The sequence below is a fragment of the Temnothorax curvispinosus genome, unplaced genomic scaffold, assembly GCF_003070985.1.
Source record: "Temnothorax curvispinosus isolate PA1 unplaced genomic scaffold, ASM307098v1 QBEX01003650.1, whole genome shotgun sequence".
NCBI classification, from domain to species: Eukaryota; Metazoa; Arthropoda; class Insecta; order Hymenoptera; family Formicidae; genus Temnothorax; species Temnothorax curvispinosus.
Genome location: NW_020213430.1, coordinates 352,208 through 375,549, shown reverse-complemented (window position 1 = coordinate 375,549; position 23,342 = coordinate 352,208). Strand labels below are relative to the sequence as shown.

The window sequence follows — 23,342 nt, the reverse complement described above, 5'->3', positions numbered from 1 at the left end:
ATAGAAAAAACCGTACTCTCACGCCATTGGTCGCATGACTCCGTGACATTAGTTGGATAAATATTATTTACAAAGGACGCGATTTGAATCCTCCAGTAAGTTATTGTGAGAGAGTACGGTTTTATTTATTTCTTAGGAAAACGATTGACCACCAAACGTTTTAATGACAATATTCGTGACCACCAAACGATTCCGCGTCGATTGAGCCCTATCAAAGTCAACTTGGGTGACAAATACAATTTTTTTGACTAATAGCACAGAGTCATACGACCAATGGCGTGAGCATACTGTTTTTCCTTTTTTCTGGGAAAACGGTTGACCACCAAACGTTTTACTGATTATATTCGTGACCACCAAACAATTCCGCGTCGATTGAGATGTATGAAAGTCAATTTGATTGATAAATAATATGTTTATCCATCAAATTACCGAGCTAACGTCACGGAGTCATGCGACCAATGGCGTGGAAGTACGGTTTTTTCTATTTCTTAGGAAAACCATTGACCACCAAACGTTTTAATGACAATATTTGTGACCACCAAACGATTCCGCGTCGATTGAGCCCTATCAAAGTCAATTTGGGTGACAAATACAATTTTTCTGACTAATAGCACAGAGTCATACGACCAATGGCGTGAGCATACGGTTTTTCCTTTTTTCTGGGAAAACGGTTGACCACCAAACGTTTTACTGATTATATTCGTGACCACCAAACGATTCCGCGTCGATTGAGCCGTATGGAAGTCAATTTGATTAATAAATAATGTTTATCCATCAAATTACCGAGCTATACAACGTCACGGAGTCATACGACCAATGGCGTAAGAGTACGGTTTTATCTATTTCTTAGGAAAACGATTGACCACCAAACGTTTTAATGACGATATTCGTGACCACCAAACGATTCCGCGTCGATTGAGCCCTATCAAAGTCAATTTGGGTGACAAATACAATTTTTCTGACTAATAGCACAGAGTCATACGACCAATGGCGTGAGCATACGGTTTTTCTTTTTTTCTGGGAAAACGGTTGACCACCAAACGTTTTACTGATTATATTCGTGACCACCAAACGATTCCGCGTCGATTGAGCCGTATGAAAGTCAATTTGATTGATAAATAATGTTTATCCATCAAATTACCGAGCTAACGTCACGGAGTCATGCGACCAATGGCGTGAGAGTACGGTTTTTTCTATTTCTTAGGAAAACGATTGACCACCAAACGTTTTAATGACAACATTCGTGACCACCAAACGATTCCGCGTCGATTGAGCCCTATCAAAGTCAATTTGGGTGACAAATACAATTTTTCTGACTAATAGCACAGAGGCCGCGGTCCATTTGACGCTACAAATGCTTCGAAACGTTCTTCTTCTCTTTCTTTCTTCATTGAAAGAAAGGAGAAAAAGAATGCTTCGGAGCATTTGTAGCGCAAGTGGACCGCAGTGAGAGTCATACGACCAATGGCGTGAGCATACGGTTTTTCCTTTTTTCTGGGAAAACGGTTGACCACCAAACGTTTTACTAAATATATTCGTGACTACCAAACGATTCCGCGTCGATTGAGCCGTATGAAAGTCAATTTGATTGATAATTAATGTTTATCCATCAAATTACCGAGCTAACGTCACGAAGTCATACGACCAATGGCGTTAGAGTACGGTTTTGTCTATTTCTTAGGAAAACGATTGACCACCAAACGTTTTAATGACGATATTCGTGACCACCAAACGATTCCGCGTCGATTGAGCCGTATGAAAGTCAATTTGATTGATAAATAATGTTTATCCATCAAATTACCAAGCTAACGTCACGGAGTCATGCGACCAATGGCGTGAGAGTACGGTTTTTTTTATTTCTTAGAAAAACGGTTGACCACCAAACGTTTTAATGACAATATTCGTGACCACCAAACGATTCCGCGTCGATTGAGCCGTATGAAAGTCAATTTGATTGATAAATAATGTTTATCCATCAAATTACCGAGCTAACGTCACGAAGTCATACGACCAATGGCGTGAGAGTACGATTTTATCTATTTCTTAGGAAAACGATTGACCACCAAACGTTTTAATGACGATATTTGTGACCACCAAACAATTCCGCGTCGATTGAGCCGTATGAAAGTCAATTTGATTGATAAATAATGTTTATCCATCAAATTACCGAGCTAACGTCACGGAGTCATACGACCAATGGCGTGAGAGTACGGTTTTATCTATTTCTTAGGAAAACCATTGACCACCAAACGTTTTAATGACGATATTCGTGACCACCAAACGATTCCGCGTCGATTGAGCCCTATCAAAGTAAATTTGGGTGATAAATACAATTTTTCCGGCTAATGGCACAGTGGTGATATGTCCAGCATTATGCGCATACGATTTTTTTATTTTCTGGGAAAACGGTTGACCACCAAACGTTTTACTGGTGATATTCGTGACCACCAAACGATTCTGCGTCGAATGAGCTATAAAAAAGTTAAATTGGTTGAAAAATAAAAATTGTCCGGCTAACTTCACACCGGAAATTTCAATTTTATTTTACAGGAAAACGACTAACCACCAAACGATCGGACTAGACTACCAAAGACCACCAAACGACCACCAATCGATTCTAATTAATGAAAGTTCGATACGTTGAAGTTGTCCGGCCAACTTCATTGAGGTCTCTGAGCACGTGTAATATACAGACGCAACGTTTGAGGTTAGTTTTCGCTTGCGCTACGAAAATGCCAAAAGTAAAACGTTACATGTGCCATGGAATTGTTACAATCATCTGGTGTGGTTTCGACTCGTGTCTTCAAATTACGTTTCCCAGTATTTGTCTGTGCTAACCGTTGATTGTACACTTTTTCAGTGACAACTTTTCCTTTCCACATGTAACGTTTTACTTTCGGCATTTTCGTAGCGCAAGCGAAAACTAACCTCAAACGATGCGTCTGTATATTACACGTGCTCAGAGCACACTTTCGATACACAGGAGGCTCTATTGGAAAAAGTAACGGACCTCTGTAGTATTTGTTATCCTTTACGGAGAGTGACGGAGAGAGAGGTTCTAACGTGACGTCATAGTGCGCTGTTGCCGGATCTCTGTACTTACGAGTTCAGTGAGACCAAGCGAGACTGTTCTCTGTTTGGTTTTTATTCAATATTTCAGAAAATATCCTCGAAGTCATAATTTTTTTGGTTCTAATTTGTTTGTAAGATGTTTATTAATATTTCTGCAAAGTTTTAAAAGGATGCCATATTTTCTTCGATATTAATTTCTCAAATGAAGTTGAAAAAACAGTGAAACTTGATGAATTCCCATAAGAGCCCATGTTAAATTCAAAGGGCCGGTCTCACAGTCTCCGATTAACGTGATTCTCCCTAGATTCTCCGATTAAACTCACTTTTCGTCTCTTTCTAGGGGGATAGTTAGAAAGAAATGCAGAGTGAGTTTAATCGGAGAATCACGTTAATCGGAGACTGTGAGACCGGCCCAAATTGTTATAACTTTTGAACGGGCCTCGCAAACTTGTTCAAACTTGGCACAATGCTTTATTATTATAATACTCATCACCTGACAAAGTTTGAAGATTAAACTCACTCTTCGTCTTTTTCTAGGGGGACAGAGTTAGAAAGATATACAGAGTGTGTTTAATCGGAGGATCACGTTAAGCGGAGACTGTAGGTTTGTTCGCGTCGCACGCCCCACCATGCTCCAACGCACTCCAAAAACTCATCTGCTCCAATCGCCACCCTTTATCCGTGATCCAAGTGTCTCTGGTGTATATTGGAGTATGCGACGCGAACAAACAATGTGAAATTGGCTCAGAGAGCAAAAATGCCATTCAATTCAAATATAGCAAGATCGAATTGCTTACACTGAGCCTCCCCTGTTTACCAATAGTTGGCCAATCACTGGAGGAGGGGCGGAGCAAAACACACAGATACATTTTATTAAATAAAAAAAAACTTAATCGATATAAGTTCTTATTAAAGTCGACAAATATAAATAATAATTCACTTTAATTACTGTTTTTTATACCTTATGATTGCGTCAGCAATATGTTATACGATATTGAACGATTCGGTAAAAAAAGAAAACGCGTCAGTTTTAACAATCATCTAAAACATTTTATACAGTTTTATGAAATTTACATGGCCTAATTTGCTAAAATAATTTTTCTAATTAATAAGTAAAGAGATTAAATTTGTGGGCGGGATTCAAGCTTGGACTGGGTATATGTACATAAACCAATTAATAATGATTCCAATATACATGTATGTGCGCATACGCACTGTATACAATATATTTATATATGGGCATTAAAATATACAACTAGTTGCATATCGCATGATAATATGTATATATCTGTACATGTACATAATATACATATATATACACATACACATATTTGACATGTCAAACAATTCATAGATTTTCTCTTTCTCTTCTTACGTACACATTCTTTCCCCTTTCCTTTTTTTTTAATTCTCATCCTCTACAATTAACAAATAAAGATATAGATTACGAAATACTTTCAACTTATATGAAAGAAAATTTCTAACGTAAGTTACTTGTATACATGCATGTATGTATGTATATATACATATATATAAATCTAATATTATGCATTTCTTCAATACAGCTTTTTTTACAGTCAAACTTCCATGATATAGAACAGTACAAAACGATAGGTTTCCTTTTTGCAACAGTATTACTTTCATCGCTGCAATGTCTTACGATACTGCAGCGATAAAAGGAAATATTTCTGCACCTGTCTGTGATATTACAATATGTAAGTACGTGTATGTTTATATATACATACAGAATGTTGAGTAAATCGTGGTACCATCGTCGAAAGATAATTCCTCGTAAAAAAAGCTACATAAAATAAATTTTTGTTATTGATTTCTTAGTTTTCGAGAAGTGAATTGTACAACGAAATAGACGGACATTACTTTCACTCATTCGAAATCGATTTTCTCAAAAACTATGATAATCAATAAGAAACTTGTTTTACAATTTTACAATTTCTTTTCATGGGATATTACTTATGCCACGATTTATCGGAGCACACCTAATCCCGTTAGTCATTATTGCCAGAATGAAAAGTATTACATATGTATATATACTCACACACGTATAATGAAGTTATATATGTATGTATATATATATATTTATATAAATACACGAGGCGGCTACCCCATCATTTAATCTATTATAGTCCACTCTCGTGTTCGGAAAGGCATATTAACTTGAGCAGATATCATAATTTGTGTTTGTCTGGAAGATTGATGTTATGCAAAATGCACGCTTCTGCATATAAAACTCCATCTTATGAAATCGACCCTATGCACAATTGTGCTAAACTCAAAGCTGAAGGTAATCTATAACTCGTGTCGTGCAACAATCAACATCACATTTCTTTTGTACAAACTCGTTCTAAAAATAAGTGCGATCTTTCTCGCTCGAGGCGCATTGTGAACTATTTTCAAAAACATGTATCATATACACACACGTAAGTAGCTTTCTCGTGTCTTCGTTTATAGTATTCGCAGACTAGGTGAACGGATTAATATGGGGCAGCCTTTGTGAGTATATATTCATTTCGTATTTATAAACTTTCTTTGCATAACATGACGCTGCCATAAACTTGAGATTTTCAGAATTATATGATGGGCGGGTCAGTGGGCACAATCGTCTGTATAAAACATTTAGAACACTGTAACACCCAGATATTTTGCAAAATGTACCGTTAGTTAATATTTGATTAGTAAGCCGTCCATTCAGGAATACCTATACTGCTTGTTTATATTATATTCGTTTGCAATATGGCTCGTTAAATAATATCGAAATTGCTTTTTAAAATGACAAAATCTTCCTGTCTTTTAAATCTATTTCTCCATAATATTATAATTTTGATCGGTATTCTACTAGTTACAAATCATTCGCTCTCAATTATATATAAGGTATCCAAAATATTTACAACTTTGCTAGCAGGCCTTTTATACACATCCCGCTGTTTCTCTTAATAAAAACAAATCTCCCAACACGAGAGATTTTTTTTTTCAAACTAATTTCTTTGTTGCATATTTCAGCCGTATTTAACGTTCTCAACTAATCTGGGCTATAACTGGACCCAGAAACAAAACTATGCGGAAACTCAATCACTTTCTGGACCGCCTTCTTTTTCACCTTCGCCGTCTCCTTCCTCTCGTGTCATGCCTTCGATTGGTGCTGGAGTATCCTCTGCATTCGTAACGTTACTCGTTGGCAATTGATCAGAATCAGGTGGCACGGACGGTGGGCCATTCTGTGCAGCGCCTTGCGGGAATCCCGTTTCAGCCGATACTAAATGCGATGGCATGTGTGGCGAGGCCGTTTGCGACTTTCTGCTTTTTTCACCTTTCCTCCATAATGTAATCTCCTGAGTAAAATACGAAGAGCAGTGGTAAAATGAACAAAGAAAGTATGCATGTAAAATAATATTATCATCTTGAACATATAAAAAGATGTATAATAATTTTAGAAAAAAATCTTAAAAAAAGATACGATCTTCTCTAATGACTCACCTGTTGTTTAAAGTATCGTCGATCCTCTTCATCCATGAGAACCAAATTCAGATAATATCTAACACTAAATTTCTTATTAATATCGCGCATTGTAGGCGCCAGATCGTACCCAGCCAAAAACACCCTTATAGGAATTGACTCTCCTCGAACAGGTGCACCATCCATAATCTCGTACTTCGCTATAGTTTCGTTTTCAGTAAACGTATGAGGGCCTGCAAATATGTATTCTAATTATTGCCTTAGTACCACGAATACCGCAAAGGAAAAACTTTCGGGAAACCAAAACTCGCGTTCCAATTTTGCCAACATGCAATGCTGCATGCGTACAAAAAACTGCAGAAATTATAGTTAAATTATTATCGCTACATTATGCTTCAATATATAAGTTATCTATAACATACCAGAGCCTGTGGTTTCTCGTTTGATGATTGCTATCTCCATATGTTTTATTTTTATTCTAACCAAAAGAAAGTATATTTTGCCAACAATTACATCTTTCAAATGATATCTGAAAAGATGGGTAATCATATTATCAGCACCATATGTTCAGAAAATTGATCATCGGAGCAGCTCAAATGTGTTACGCAATGTGACTTACTTGCTTTTATTATATTCAAATTCGATGTGCAAACAGTCTTCGATTCCAACTTCCATTTTAATGGGATTATTCATATCTGGGTAGGAACTAAGAGTGTGCACAACTAATTCGAGTTCTTTAATAATGTCACTAATTCTTCGTACAATTGTCACTTTCAAGAAATATCTTAGTCGTGCGTTGGAACCGGTGTAACTCTCAAATGGTTTTTCAACATTTGGGAATTCAAATGTATACACAGTATTGTGTGTTAATTCCCCTGGCCTTGCCAGTTCTTTTACCAGGCTTGTAAATTCGTGATGATTACCTCTGTCATAATATAGCTCAATTTGTCCAATAAATTCTACTTTGACACCATGATGCTCTAATTTTCCAGCTTTCCGCAAGCTAATATTAATCTGCAAGCATTGATTTAATGACAAATTTATACTGCAAAAGCATATATATAATTCAAAGATAAATTACATCTATTAAGATATATTACAGATATTCCTTCATTGTTATGTCATAGATTAATAATAAATTAATTGGCAAACAAATATACTTTAACCCTATCTTCTTATCATATAGATCTACAAATCATATTTTAACTTTTATAAAACAAATAACATGATTTTTTGACAACTGACAATTTGTTAGCTATATTACATTACAAGCAAAAAGTTTGTGTACGGCGGAAATGCAGTATTCATTCGAGTTGAACTGAACAAGCAAGCCTGGCACGTGGAACGTATCACATGCAAGGGTGTCAACGTTTCAGGCCTATTAAATCGCCTTTTTCTCGCGTCAGTCAGATGATTACGATCGAGGTCAATGTTTCAGGGAGCCCTACCTTGCCGGATACGGTCTCGCCGTCGTAATAGAGCAGATGCCGCTCTTTCTTGCCATCCTCGGACTTGATGTCTGCAGTTTTCCGTGTCTCAGCACCGTCCAACGTGATCTCTATGTCGGCGGACTGGCCGAAACCGAAGAAGCTCTGCGTGGAAGAATTGAAAGCGTTAAAAAACTGTATATTACACGGGGTACGGCGGGAGGAGACAACAACTCCCGGCGCCGATTAAGGATACTCGGATTACAGTGGGCCGAGGCCTGCAACCTCCCGTGGGAAGCGGACGCACCATTTTTCAGGGAAAGGAACAGTTTTCGTGGGAATGATACCCCGGCGCCACGCCGTAGTCACGCTGACAGGATCGGCCGTATCGCGGATCAATGGACAATTCTCCAGGGCAACATTTTTCTGCGTGCACGAGAGACGAGAAAAGTTGGGTTATTTTTTTACTCGTTCCTCCCGAAAGTCACAAGTAGCCAATATGGCCGCGCCCCCTTCCCCTCCCCCCTCGCCACTACAGTACACGCTGTCAAAACCAGAATCTCGGTGGCGCGCGCGGCGAAATCCACACAAAATCCCTAGAAGCAAGGTTCAATCCACGGACGTAAGATAAGACGGAGGACGGAGCATATTTTCGAAAAACTGGGCAACCAACAAATTTTCTAATTAAGTCCAACAAATTCCAACAAAATACCAATAATTATTTCGAACAAAAAAAGGTTTATAAAGTCAATATTGCTTTCACATATACTACGTTTACGCGAGCGTTACTTCTGTAGTAATAACTTACACGATAATTCACTCGTTTACGCGGAGTAAATCTACAAAATCCCGATTACGTGAAGGAATAATTATCGTAAATTACTATTATATACATTTTTGCTACTTATCTCATTTCGCTACTTATCTGATATCAGAATTAAGTAACGTTCGCGTAAACGTAATATTTGTGCACATATCACGGACAAATGTATACAGGGTGAGTTTTTTTTAAATTGAGACACCTAAATATGTCGAAGACGCATTTTTGAAAAAAAAAAGTTTAAAACGAAAGTGGTTTGGTTTTTTGGGGGGGGAGGAGGGATATAACAGCGTTATTTATTTTTGATTTGGTAAACGTTTAATTTCAGGGTTATTTTAAGATCAACTTAATTTTTATATATAGGAACCTATATATTTGTTTTAAAAGCACCTTATTTTATGTACAAAAACAAACAACTTTTGCCTGAAACATTTTTTATTTGCCTGATATACATACCTTTTGAGATATTCAAAGAAAACTATAGATGCAAATATTTAGCTTATATCTCGATAATTGTTTGTTGGAAGGAAAAATGGTACAGGACTTTTTAATTTGATTTGATCTCAAAAATATGCTGTTGCAATTTGCAATAGTACCAGCTTTTTTAAAATACTTGTGTATACATTTTCTTGGAGTTTTCATGGTGGTCTCACTTTATCTTCATGCACCGGAAGAGGTGGGGTGTAACGTAGTTGTCGGCAGATCCATCCATGCGCGCAGCGAGTGCGCGTGAAGAGAAACGGAATAAACGTGGTTCATGCTACCGTGCGTATCATGCATGAAACGAAACGCAAGTAACGCAACCCACGATAATGAATGGGCTGACAGATGGGGAAGGGAAGAGAGGTAGAGAGGACGAATTAGTCTCGTCGATAATGCTGGTTGACTCGCTTCTCCGTTGCCTGATATCTGTACTTGCGATTCGAGATTGAAGCGATTATTCACGTATTTATGACTGCACGCCACGCCGTTGTACATACGTTGTATGTACGCACGTTTCGTGCCGCACGCACTTCGTCGCTCGATCACGTAGGCGACGTCTCGCGAAAAATCATCGGTCTCCACGCCGGAGCACCGTCGGCGCTCGCCGTGCACGTGTTTCGCGACGCCACGATGCGAAACGTTATGACGACGGACGTCGCACGTTGTCGCTTTCCACGGATGCGTGTCCATCGCGCTGTGACATGTAAGTATTCGATTTAGCTCGCTGTACATACATACTTTTAAGAAGAGAAAGACAGATTCCCAGAGATTTGACGTTTGTCATCTCCGGTATTCCGCGTTCTCATCTTGGCTAAGTGACTGATTTTCGCTTTGATGTTATCATTGATAAATGAGATTGCAGATGTTTATCTTGGCATTAAACCAAGATTTTCATATCGGACAAATAAAGCTCCATTTAGCTATGAAGAATGTTACCTCAAGTGCCTGGTTGGTATCGCTACATCAGTGTTTTTTTTTTCCAGGCATGTGATTGCAGATTTATGCGTGTATGAGGAGATATCAGTGGTTACCCTTATGTCTTATAAAGACTATAGCAGTTCAGTGAATAGTAGTTTCAACGATGGATTACGATTATATGCCCTTTCACAGGGAGAAAGACTTTCATAATAGATGTTGCGGTGGAAAGCTCTGGTGTATCAAGGCAAAGTCTTATGAATACACGATTTCTGATACTCCTCTATGAATGACCTTGATTAACTTAATCAACCATTAACTTATCAGGAAATACTGTTTTGTTAGCACAGAACAACTTAATCTTTTATTTTTTAATACATGGACAGAAAGATTAGATTAGGAATGATGAATTATATAGTTGGAAATTTTGCTTTAAGTGATTCTGCAAATTAAATTAATCCCTGATTAAGTTAATCAGTGTTTGGCAAGGTTGTTCTAAAAATTATATTGTTATTTTAATATATAACCTTAATGTAACGTCTGTATTTATAGGATATATGTGGCATCATATGTGCAGTATTAACATGGTTACTGATCATTTATGCGGAGTTTGTAGTGATGGCAGTGATTCTTATTCCTACGATAAATACGATATATTCTAGCTTAAATATGGCCATTTTCCAATCTCTAGCATTCCTGGCCTTTGCGTCGCACCTAAGAACCATGTTTACAGATCCGGTAATTGAGATAACACTAAAATCTTATTTATTGCTAAAGATTTGGCATATATTTATTTTTAAGTGCTTCAGATAGGCTTAGTCCTATCGCCAGGTCTCCAACTGGTTGCTTCAGTTTTTTGACACAAAACTTCTAATTTTCCTCATTCGGCACGTGTCGTATAAGATAGGCTAAGCATTAAAAAAAAATCGATATTTTGTTTTTATACAGGGTGCAGTGCCAAAAGGCAATGCAACGAAAGAGATGATACAACAAATGGGATTTAGAGATGGACAGGTTATTTTTAAGTGTCCAAAATGTTGTTCTATTAAGCCTGACAGAGCTCATCATTGCTCTGTTTGCCAAAGGTGATTTAACATAATTAAGTTTGTATTTGTAATGTAGCAGGGCAATGCACTGATTACATTGTGTTGCAATTGCAGATGCATCAGGAAAATGGATCACCATTGTCCATGGGTTAACAATTGTGTAGGAGAAAATAATCAAAAATACTTCGTACTTTTTACTGTAAGTATTTTACAAAGAGTACATGCATATATTATGATCTGGGTCTTTACAAAGAACGATAAAATTAATGATGCATTTCTACTATTTGATCTCAAATATATCGAAATATTTTGCATAATAACGTGGACACGCTTCTCTTGCTATATTTTAGTTTTATATAGCGGGCATATCACTGCAATCCCTGTTTCTATGTATACAACAATTTACCACGTGTGTCAGGCAAGAATGGAGGGAATGCTCCACATTCAACCCACCAGCGACGGTGGTGTTATTGTTATTTCTAGCATTCGAGGCACTCTTATTTGCCATTTTTACTGCTGTGATGTTAGGCACGCAATTGCAAGCTATTTGGAATGACGAAACTGTATGTATATGAAGGAATCGTTATTCGCGCGTATATAAAAAAAAATGCGACTTGTATTCATTGAAACATACATTACATTACATAGGGTATAGAACAACTTAAAAAAGAAGAAGCCAGATGGGTACGCAATAGCAGATGGAAATCGATTCAAGCGGTCTTCGGAAGATTTTCGATAGCTTGGTTTTCTCCCTTTACCTCGCCTCCTAACGCAAAGACGAAATTAGATTCTTATTTATATTCCGTTTGAATTATATTTTGATACATATAACCATGACTTACATATATAGAGGCATATTTAAGATATATAAATATTAATGATGTTCGATTAGTATACAGGCTTGGTCTCAGAACTGAGACGAACTAAAACTTTTCTTTTAAGTGAAGAGAAATGATACAAGAGAATTTTTGCATAATTTCTAGGATTATTATGTAATTAGGATATAAGGAGATTGAATTTATCATATTGAGAATCTTGTATTCTCGCAAATCTCGCAAATTTTATATATCAGTTTTCAAAGTTTTGTTTATGAAAAAATATATCTTTGTGATAGTAAAAGTATTGAAGGTTAAAAGTTCGCAATATTTAATATAATTAATTATTATAATTGACTATTTACACCTTTTGTAAAGATTTTATTTATTATTATTATTATACCGGTTTATTTTATATATGTATGTATCAGAGAATTTCATATAATGGTTGTATAGCTAAAACAATTCTTGCAATTATAAGAGATAAGAGGTAAGTTAATACAGAATATATATAATTATATGTAATAATATGTTATTTATATATTATAATATATGTAATATATAATACATTTATATACGTAATATATATATATATATACGTAAATGTATATTTACATCTTTTTTGCGGAATATTTGTAATTTTATACTGCTATCCAAATATTGTACGAATTTTTTGCTATGACAACGTTAGGAAAGTACTTAAGGTGATCCTAAAGCCGTGATCCTAACCGGTTTTTTTCAGTTTTTTTCTTAGCACTAATCTTTTAATTGGCTTTATAGAAATGCAAAATTCTTGTCTAGAATTAAAGTACGCATCAAAATCTAGGTCATGGTGGTCGAATTTATATGTGGTGGTCGTCACGTATAACAAAAAATATTAATTTTTTTTCGTTTTCGATATAAATTCGACCACCATGACCTAGATTTTGATGCGTACTTTAATTCTAGACAAGAATTTTGCATTTCTATAAAGCCAATTAAAAGATTAGTGCTAAGAAAAAAACTGAAAAAAACCGGCTAGGATCACGGCTTTAGGATCACCTGAAATGACAATTAGGGCCGATTTACCTTTTTTGCATCTTTAGATATGTACAATACATGTATATTAGAGTGCATAAATTTTGATTTTAGACATAACAAGATTTTACTATATTCAAAAGAAACAATTTTTTATATTTCTATATAATACTTTAGTTTCTCGTATTTGTTATATTTTGTAAATGTAAAAAATAAACGTATTTTAATACCTTTAATACATTGCAAAATTTTGCTTTTAAATGACAAGTCATTATACGACATAGTTTATTTAAATTGATAAAATTGCAAAATATACTATTATTAAAAAAAATACATTAAACTCTGAATTTGCATCGTTAGACAGTATAAGTAAAATCGGCTCTCGCAACTATCATGATATTGATTTTTCCAAAGAAATGTAATATCTTTCTAAGGATAAAGCGTAGAGACTATTCTGATGAGCGAAAAAAAATGTAATCCATACCTATAAATATTGCGACAATTGTACATTATAACGATGAATAATAGAGATGGATTCTTGACATTTTCATTTTCTATTTTGAGACTGGATTATATAAATATATAAACTTACGAAAATTTAAGTATGCCATACACACATATACAAGAGATAACATTGCAAATTTTTCGTATCATTTATTACATATCTAGTAATTGTGAAAAAACTAACATTTTACGTTGCAAAGTCTCGTTTTCCAATTACATCGAATTACAACGTATTCATAAGAAACAATCAAGATTGATCTTCAGGGATGAATTGAAAAAGAGGTGATTATATCCTTTATCTGCGTCTACTCAAGTACATTTAAGATAAATGATATATGAGTGAAATATGAATAAAATAAAAAACAAGATAATCATGTCTTTCTATCTCTTTACGCTCTCAACGTGACGTTCGTTATTAAACCTCAGATACAAGAATTCGTTTGGTCATGTATTATAGATTGTGTGAATTTCATCTTTTTAAATTCGAATTTTTCCATAATTAATACATGCGCCTTGCTCCTTATAACTACACGGTTTCATTCGAACTCACGAGAGCTCCGGCGCGCCGCGCCGTGGCGATGTTCCCTTGTTAAAATCTTGTTAGTCGTGCACTCGCAAGCAAGATTTCCCTGCTTGACTTGGAAACGAGCGATCAGTCGCGCAGCGATAGGGCGATACTACTGACCGCTATTAGGAAAAGGATCGCTGATAATTAGCATTTTAATTTGCAGTAGTGATTTCTCTATATCGCTTTCTATCCTCGCTCACCACATGAAAGGTCTGGGTAAATATATTTTATGTCATAAATATAAGAAATTGAATCTCCCAGTCCGACAACGCAGCCGCGTAATGCGATACGAAACGCATAAAGCGCGCGTCTAGAACTGCAGCTTTATAAATTTATCTGTTCGAACGACTTTACTGTTGCAAAAGTAAAAGTTTGCATTGATAACGACGACTCATTACAGGTGTTAAACTTTTACGACTAAATGTCGCAATACTTTCGATTGAATTATTTTATTTCGATTTCTGATTACAAAAAAATATTAATATATTATACTAATAATATACCAATCATTAATGTATATTATATTTATATGGATATTTAAAAAATTTATGTACCGGTTGTTTGCACCGACATAATAATATTAATAATGTACTATTTCTAATATTATTAATAATGATTTTTTAGGTATAATAATAATTAATCATTTTCCATTTTTCTTTTAATTTCCAATAGAATTGTTTAAATCGCTTTTGTCCCTATTTATTATTATATCTTTAATATATTAAAGTATTAATATATTACACTACTAATATATTAATTATTAACATACATAATATCAATAGAAATGTGTTTTAAAAAGTTTATATATATATATATATATATATATGTGTGTGTATACATATATATATTAATATATTAATAATATTGATTTTTCCGATATAAAATAATAATCATTATAGTTGTTACATCTGCTTTTGTAAGCTTTCAATGTTTAAATCACTTTTATCTCTATTCGTTACTATATCGCTGAAGTGACGTTCTTTAAACTTATTATCTATATCGCGCCAGAAAGCCATATATATTGTATCTTCTTTTAACCGGTATTTATATGTTCGACCAGTATTTTTATATTTGTCTCATAGATTTTTTCGCGTCTTTATTGTATTCCAATCAAAAGCGATTTAAATGGAACTTTCTTTCCTCCGACAATCTTTTTTTTCCCGACAAGAATGAGACGTTGCTCAGTGGCGATGGTGATATCTCACGTGTGTTAAATTAAGTTGCAGTCGTAGTTCAATTATTATCTCCGAGAGTCGCCCGCCGTAAGCCAGATTGGCGTGGCGGTAAAAAAACACTATAGAAGTAAAGTGTGCCTAAAAAACGCGATATTGCGAAAAAAGGCGATCTATCCCGTTCGGCGGAGATACGCGCGTCCATCCGAAGCGCGCGCTGCTCTCCGATTGGCCGGTCGCCGATAGCGCGGCAAAAAACGAATGCGCGAGCCGCGCGCGCGGCTCGGTCCGGTCCGTTTTCCACTTTCATCGACTTCCGTTTTTGCGAATGGGGGGATATGCGATACGGCGGCGGTGGTTTCCATCTCGATGGAGCGTGGGGCGCGGGGCATTGGCAAGGCCGGGAGCGAGGCGGCCGTCGAACGGAATCCCGCTTCTGTCACGAGCGCTATTGCCACCGTCATCGTTCGCTGTCGTGCGCTGGCTTTCACTTTTCCGCGGCGATACCACAGTGAGTCTTTTGAAGCTCCTCGCGTGTGCAATTTTTCAGAAATTTTTGAGTCTACTTTGGACGACCATGCAGTTTCGGAATTTGGGACAAAATCCCGAGTTTGTAGATTTACTATTTCACACGCGGTTTTAATATACATACATATAATATATGTATATGTATTATGATTTTTATTCTTATTACATATGCATACACTACCTTTTTAATTACTTTTTTAACGTTGTCAAAATTGTGTAATATTTGAGGTAATAATATAAAATTACAAATATCCCACAAGAAAAATATAGATAAATAAATAAATAAATAGATAATGAAATAAATAAGTAGATAAATAAATGTGTGTGTGTGTGTGTGTGTGTGTGTGTGTGTGTGTGTGTGTGTGTCCAGTGTTCGGTATATATGTATATATGTGTATATATCCAGTCCACATTATCATTTATCACATAGCTAGGTGTTTCTCCACTTTCCACTAAATTCTCAGCATATATAATACGGGTAACAACCGTGTTATTTTTATTTGGAGACAGCTATTTCCGACGTAGCATACTTTCCATATAAGAACTCAAAACGATATAGTTTATCAGTGAATATCACGTTTCAATACACTTCAATCCCGCAATACCACTCTAATTTCGAGTGATATTTACCTTACTCTAATTTACCTCAGCTCGTGCTTGTCGTTTTTTATGCCGTTTTTTCAAATGTTTGCGAAAACGGTATGTTATAATTTTTATATATTTTATATTTTAGTAGGCAATAGCGAGAGGATGTATCTAACGAGCTTACAAACCATATAAAAAATTTTAATTTTAATTGTAAAACGACGGTATTAGTCCATATGCTTTTGTATAACAAACTATGGGCAACTTCGGCTAAACTCCGCCGATTAATTTACTTGGAAATTAATTCAACTGATAGAATTGCTTAATACTATATAGAACAACCAGCGTTTGGTATATTGGTATTTAATGGTATATATTTTGATATAGACATCCCAGACAACACGCGTATGTCTAAAAGACATCATAAAAACAGTTTTAAGATAACTTTTAGACATGCGTGTTTAAAAGACATCTTTACATCTTTAGACGTTGCTGTCTAAAATCCTATATACAGAACTTCGAAATTAGAGTGATTGATGGAAAATAAATTGACATATATATATATATATATTTATTTTTTTTATTTCGGCAAAAGTCACAACGAAAACACTTTAATAATGTCTGTAATTTAAAACCAGAAATTTGAAACTCATTATTTTGACGGGATTGGTTAATTGTTCTAGTGCTAAAACAAATAACATGACTACATTGACTACATAACTTGTCTCCAAATCTATAATTTTTTTTTATATGTCAAATAAAAAATTAGTAATTTTATCCATGTTAACTAAATAGCATAAATATTACTTGATAAATAAGTTAATCGGCGATTACGTTAATCGAAGTTTGGTCGAAATATATTTCAGATTTTCCAAATTTTTGTTATATATTACGTAGAGTATAACAAATTATAAATATAATCTTATCATGAATTATGGATCGTTCGAACTGGATTTTAGGCATATGTTTAGCAATCAAATGGAGCTAATTCTACCGACAATAATGAAGTTTTTTTTTTATTATAAAACTTTTTATAAAACTTTTTATTGTTAAATATCGAGATTTTACCAGAGAGAGAGAGAGAGAGAGAAAGAGAGAGAGAGAGAGAGAGAGAGAGAGAGAGAGAGAGAGAGAGAGAATGGCGAGCCGCTCTAAATAATTGGCGAAACTTGGTTTTTCCAACTGAATCTCTGTGAAAGGCGCATTCTTTTTCATTTATTGACGCAACATGTAGTTTCTATTTTCAACAAAGATTTTTTCTTAGAGTTCAAAGAATAAAAGGATTTAATATTTTAAACAAAGAGTGATTGACTCCCGTGTATCTTCGAAACATTTATTAATTCGCGTAGTGGCTCGACGAGCCGTGGCGCTTCGTTTCGTCACGCCTTGCTTAAACACTTTCGATTTCGTGCTCCGCGGATCATCTCGTGATTCTTAATTGGACACTGTGTAATCGCCGTTTTACGGCTATTTACCGATTCCTTATCTCACAAAGTGAAGATATGATGTGATATGTATAAATATTAAGATATTAATTTTTGCCCGGCGCGAGAACGATCGAGATTTGGTAGCTCTCTGCGTGGAATAACAACTTTTCATCTCATGTATGTAACGAAGGAAAGCAACGAGAAGCACGATTTTTCCTCTCTCGTGACCTACTTCAGTGTCATTAATTCAATTAAAATATGTAATTAGACGTAGAGTTAAGATAAATAATTAAAATGTATAATTGAAAGTTCGTGCAAAAAATATACGGATTTCACGTATCACATTTCATTTCAATTGAAAAGTACGTGATGGTTGATGTAACCGTTTTTATACAACTAACTCGGACGCGATGCGCCGTAAAGAGAGATTAACAATCATTTTAAGAGAGGGGTGTGTCTTAATATTTTCACGGATGTTCCTTGTTTCATATATTTTTGTGTTGCTTTCGCGTGTTTGGAACGATTACCTATAACAACAACAAGTTGGTCGCGCAACGAAAGGCATTACATTTCGTTAACGGCCTGTTTCGCAATAGGTGAACGGTCAAGGTACGTGCACATACGTAACAGAGAGTAGAGAGCGACCGTAAAAATGCGATTTTAGAGCGGGCGTGCCGTAGAGATCCGCGTTCAAAAATGACGCATATTGCGATATCGTTAATATAGAGTGTCCCGAAAATACCGGAAATCTTTTTAAAAACAATTTCCTTGTTAACGATAGATTCTCTAATCGACTTGGAAGTCAGTCTTTCCTCAGCAAGAATGTCGAAGGTAATCATTTGATCATTCATTACACCTAATTATATTTTGTCAATCTTCTGCGTCATAAGCCTTTGTAATAAAGTTTCAGATTAAAGTTTTGTCAAAGAAACTTCCATTTGCGATTAACCGAAAGAATGTAGCGTTGTTATATATTTAGTTTCTCGAAGTTTAGTTCGCGGAAAAAAGTTGTCCTTTCTCAATCAAATTATAGGAAATTATTGACACGTTGACATTTTCGTTAAGAAAAGATCGATTCTAAAAGTATAGCTAAAGAATTTATTATGAAAAGAGTAACCGGTGATTTTTGGAATATCCGTCTAGTTATATATTATACAAGCATTATATTTTATCCATATACCTATATTTAAATGTCTATAAATAAATTGTGAAAGTTGAACGAGTCAACCTTTTTTGCAAATAAATTTTCCTATAATCATTATCTTCGGTATTCTTTTTTTGATTTAGGAGATTTGATTAATCTCTCTCTCTCTCTCTCTCTCTCTCTCTCTCTCTCTCTCTCTCTCTCTCTCTCCCTCTCCCTCTCTCTCTCTCTCTCTTTCTGCTTTTATTAGATTTACTGTTTATTATTTTAATTAAATGTTGTCTTAATTATTTTAGATTTTGTTTTTATAAAGCCTATTGTTATTATTATGTATACATGCTTATTTTTATTATAGGAACGTATCATTGTTATATTACATACAGGATGCATTTCAGTCTAGATTTATCTCATGCGAATCGAGGTAATAATGCTCACGTTCCGCGCGCAGCATTAAATTATATCATTCCGCGAATTCGTGGTCATTAGCGTCAAATGTAGGTGTGTGCACGTATAGACAAACAAATATAATTTTTAACAACTGATAAATTGCAATTATAAACACATTTGCTACGCGTAGCATCGCGTGCGATTAATCCGACGAGAGACCGGATTTATCGCTTTCCCTGTTTCATCAAACAGTCGAGAGAGTTATACTCGACCAGGATCATCGTCACTTAAACGTTAGGGTAACTCCAGTATTTACGCCGCGTGAGGATTTACGCCGCAGAAGTAAAAAAAAAAAAATAGAAGAAATAGAGATACGTGCTTGCAATCACAAATGTTATGTGCCATTATGTCATATTAGTATTGTGTTGTAATTTCAGTTCTTTACTGTTAATATTAACGAAACCGTCGTGAGTTGAATCGATTTCTCACCGTAGTAAGTAGCGCGATCATATATTACGATCTATGTAAAATAACTACTGAAGGAAATGCAAAAGGTTTAATGGTTATTTCATGATACATAAGTGTAGAGGGATAGTAAAGGATGGAATACAGCAAAATACAAGTGCATAGCTCTTATATTCTTTGTTTAGCTTGATATCTTATATATCCCTTCTGTTCAGGATATACGGCATTTTAGCATGCAGGATTTATGCCATAGTACAGACGCTCTGTAAAAATCGAAATCTCCTATGTGTTCTTTTTCTTTCTTTTTCTTGGATCGTATACCAATAACCTTTAATGTATCTATTATTCTTCTATTTTCTTTTAAAAATTTTTTAGTTTTATAATTTGTTTATCATTCTTACATCTTAATAAACTTCTTACACACATTTTATAACTTATTATGACATTTTATTGCCTTATTTATAAACATTATTTGTAATTTTTTATAAGGCGTATATTTCACCCATGAATGTCATATATGCCACCGCTATGGGATACATATATGGCAAAAATGCAAGGGCTTCTAAAAGTTTTTTTATATTAAATACAAAGAATGAATATCTCATATTTCTATTTTTTTTATAGTAGTAGACAGTATAAAGTTTTTATTGGTATAATTCATTTGTCTTAAACATAGTAAATAGTACTCGATAAATTAAGTTTCCTTTAGCTGCGGCGTATATACCGAAGTTACCCTATATATTTGTCATTTTAGTATCGTGCGAGAGAGATGACCAGGAAAATGGAACGGAAAATGATAATTACGTGGAACGAACGAAACATTTTATTGGTATGTACTACGTATAATTGTTTACTATTAACCGAAAATTATCACCTGGCATCACGTCGTTTACGTCCATCACAACGATCGTAAAAAGATTCATTGTGCGTGTAAATCGTTAAACTGTCGTAAAAGAAGTGTGTCGTTACACACTATTACGCTGTTAGACTATTATATCGCTACTTCAAGAAACTTTAGAGTTGTTCTAATTAATTGCTGTAATTAAAATATTTTTATTCGATGTTCAATTCAATCAAATTAACGCTAAGTTAGCTTATTTTTCATGGATAGATATTTATTGACCTATCTGATTATTATGAGAGAGTATGAGCTTCCCTGCGGTTATTTTTTATATCACTACAGCCCTTTGATTTATTTCGTGACATTAAATCTTTAATTTTTTAATCGGTTTTCAATTTCGAAAGTTTGGCATTTATAATTTTATATACTGCATTTCTGTTAATTTTTTTCAATTAATTTTTACAAGTGACTGTCTATCGTTTTTACGTTGCTACCTCTTGGTAGCAATTGATAAAACAGCATTATTTATTGCAGGTTTTTTGCTTTTTCGTCACGTCAATTACTCTCACGTCGACATACGATCCAAATGACAAGTCCCTGAAGGATATTCTTTTGCCGGAGGGTCAGTTTGAGGCGTTTTACCTGAAAGGTATGCAAGAAGAGGAGCAAAACGCCGTGAGACCGCCCCACCTTCATGGGTCCTTTCATCAGCACCGAAATCCTGCATTGGTTGACGCGCCCAACAGCGCGGCATACGGATTTCGTTTCGACGGGAAACGTCGCTTTAACTTCAGTTGAATTATCGCGTAGAAAAAAAAAGATACTTAAATGAAAACGAAAGAGCATTGAATATGACAGAAATATTACTGACGCTTTCATCAAGAATTGCGGTTATCGTTGAAATATGAAGATCAGGAGTACGTAGATGCCAGGCAGTTAGCGGTTAGACGGTTAGATTTGCATCATTTTGCTTAGTCAAGCGTGTAAATTGAAAGTATTTATGCATAAGAAAATTTCACATGTGTATCCTCTTTTCTTTAGATGAAAACTGTGAATGTGGTTTTACCATAATTATTTTAATAATTATATAGTTGACATATTTTGAACAGATTTTTTTTTTATTTATTGAAAAATAAAATATACGTTTCATTATCTGTGTTTTTTTTAATTAGATTCCGCATCTCTTATTAATTTTGTTAAAAAACTGAGTGTAAAGAGTCTTGATCAAGTAACGCTAACAAAATACGTTTGAATTAACTCACAATTGCGATGATATGATTAATGGACGATACGTTCACTCAATTAACTACAAGTTCTATCTTACGATGGCAAAGTAAATGTTGAATTAATCGAATTATGTCTGACAAATTTCCCATCATAAATCATTTTAGATCGGTAATAATTGCAAGCTAGCATTCCCTTAATTCTAAATTGATTCTAGACAATAAGAATATCCAAATAATTTATCATCCATCTTTACAACCCGATAATACGTAAGTAGGTAAATTTATTAAAATTATTTTATCTTTAATCTTTTATTCCGTCCAATATTACATAAGACAGTAATAATGTTCGAATAATTAGTGATCGAAAATAAAGATTTCCTTCAATTAAAGGTAAAAGAATATATATAAAAGAATATCATAAAAGAATATATATTTATCACTTTAGTGTTAAACAGATTTTATTTTAGTGAAGTTTTTAAACCTTTAAAAGTCCTAAATAAATATACGTATATTGAAAATTAGCAGAATTGCTAAAAAACATGTTTAAAAAAGAAAAAACAAAACATATACCTGACTATAGACTAGTATACCTGACTTACAAAACATATGTATATCTGACTATGATGGTATTCATAGTCCGATCTTATATTTAAGATCGTCTTGAGTACTATCTCGGAATGTTATACAGTCATTTCATTGGCTGGATGGAATCTTAAAGCCCATATCAGACTACGGATTGGAATTGAGATTGGATTGAAATTTGGTTAATCAGAGCAAAGTTTACTAAACTTGTGATCAGTTTTCTCTATTCTGATTGATTAAATTTCAATCCAATCTCAATCCTAATCCGTAGTCTGATACTTAAGACTGTCTTTGACCAGACATAAGAATATCTAATGTGCAAGAAAATATGTTATATATATAAAAAATAAATATTTTGTTAAAGGATCAATTTAATATTATTAATAATTTTACATTCAAAATTTGTATTAAACACTTTCTTAAAAAACATTTGTTTAAAACATGTTTCAAAAAAACGTATGTTTAAATGTATCTAATGTTTAAAACATGTATAAAACTTTCGTTTTGAGTAAAATTTTAAAGCATAACAATCCTGAAAATTAGAAAGTGATGAAAGCATTGACGTATGTCGATTCCGCTAAAAAAAAATTGATTTCAAATTGACTAAATTCTACAATTCGAAAGATACTCTGTGATTTTGAGACACTGTATATATATTGTAATATTTGATATACATACAAAATAACTACATACCAGTTTGAGAAAGTATGTACTAAATGTACCTAGAGGTAGTGATCTTATCAGGAGGGATCATTATAAAAATTCATGTAAGATATACCTAGTTGCTTGATTATACGAGCGAGCAAGACCATTCATATATATGTACTGGTTTTGATGCCCCACTGGT

The 23,342-nt window shown here is 34.5% G+C and overlaps 3 protein-coding genes across 6 annotated transcripts; 2 read left to right on the top strand and 1 right to left on the bottom strand.

Moving 5' to 3' along the window:
• Window positions 1–5,651: 5,651 nt before the first annotated feature.
• Window positions 5,652–8,495, bottom strand: LOC112452752 (vacuolar protein sorting-associated protein 26B-like). Of its 2 annotated transcripts, none has more exons than XM_025013128.1 (6): window positions 8,278–8,495; window positions 7,992–8,135; window positions 7,163–7,557; window positions 6,966–7,072; window positions 6,565–6,791; window positions 5,652–6,419 (listed from the first exon to the last, which is right to left on the bottom strand). In XM_025013128.1, the coding sequence occupies exons 1-6, from the start codon at window positions 8,278–8,280 to the stop codon at window positions 6,156–6,158; spliced, it is 1,140 nt and encodes a 379-aa protein (XP_024868896.1). In that variant the 5' UTR covers window positions 8,281–8,495; the 3' UTR covers window positions 5,652–6,155. The 2 variants fall into 2 exon arrangements, with proteins under 2 accessions (XP_024868896.1, XP_024868897.1); XM_025013129.1 differs by having other exon boundaries at window positions 6,565–6,776; window positions 8,278–8,493.
• A 1,388-nt stretch (window positions 8,496–9,883) lies between these two features.
• LOC112452773 (palmitoyltransferase ZDHHC3) lies at window positions 9,884–12,551 on the top strand. The gene is made up of 7 exons (XM_025013167.1): window positions 9,884–9,976; window positions 10,257–10,435; window positions 10,741–10,926; window positions 11,137–11,273; window positions 11,349–11,433; window positions 11,585–11,797; window positions 11,883–12,551. The coding sequence occupies exons 2-7, from the start codon at window positions 10,355–10,357 to the stop codon at window positions 12,042–12,044; spliced, it is 864 nt and encodes a 287-aa protein (XP_024868935.1). The 5' UTR covers window positions 9,884–9,976; window positions 10,257–10,354; the 3' UTR covers window positions 12,045–12,551.
• A 3,056-nt stretch (window positions 12,552–15,607) lies between these two features.
• LOC112452774 lies at window positions 15,608–21,790 on the top strand. Of its 3 annotated transcripts, none has more exons than XM_025013168.1 (3): window positions 15,608–15,821; window positions 20,601–20,675; window positions 21,222–21,790. In XM_025013168.1, exons 1-3 carry the CDS (start codon window positions 15,639–15,641, stop codon window positions 21,483–21,485), a joined length of 522 nt encoding a protein of 173 aa, XP_024868936.1. In that variant the 5' UTR covers window positions 15,608–15,638; the 3' UTR covers window positions 21,486–21,790. The 3 variants fall into 3 exon arrangements, with proteins under 3 accessions (XP_024868936.1, XP_024868939.1, XP_024868937.1); XM_025013171.1 differs by lacking the exon at window positions 15,608–15,821 and adding an exon at window positions 15,848–15,919; XM_025013169.1 differs by lacking the exon at window positions 15,608–15,821 and adding an exon at window positions 18,152–18,681.
• The last annotated feature ends 1,552 nt before the right edge of the window (window positions 21,791–23,342 follow it).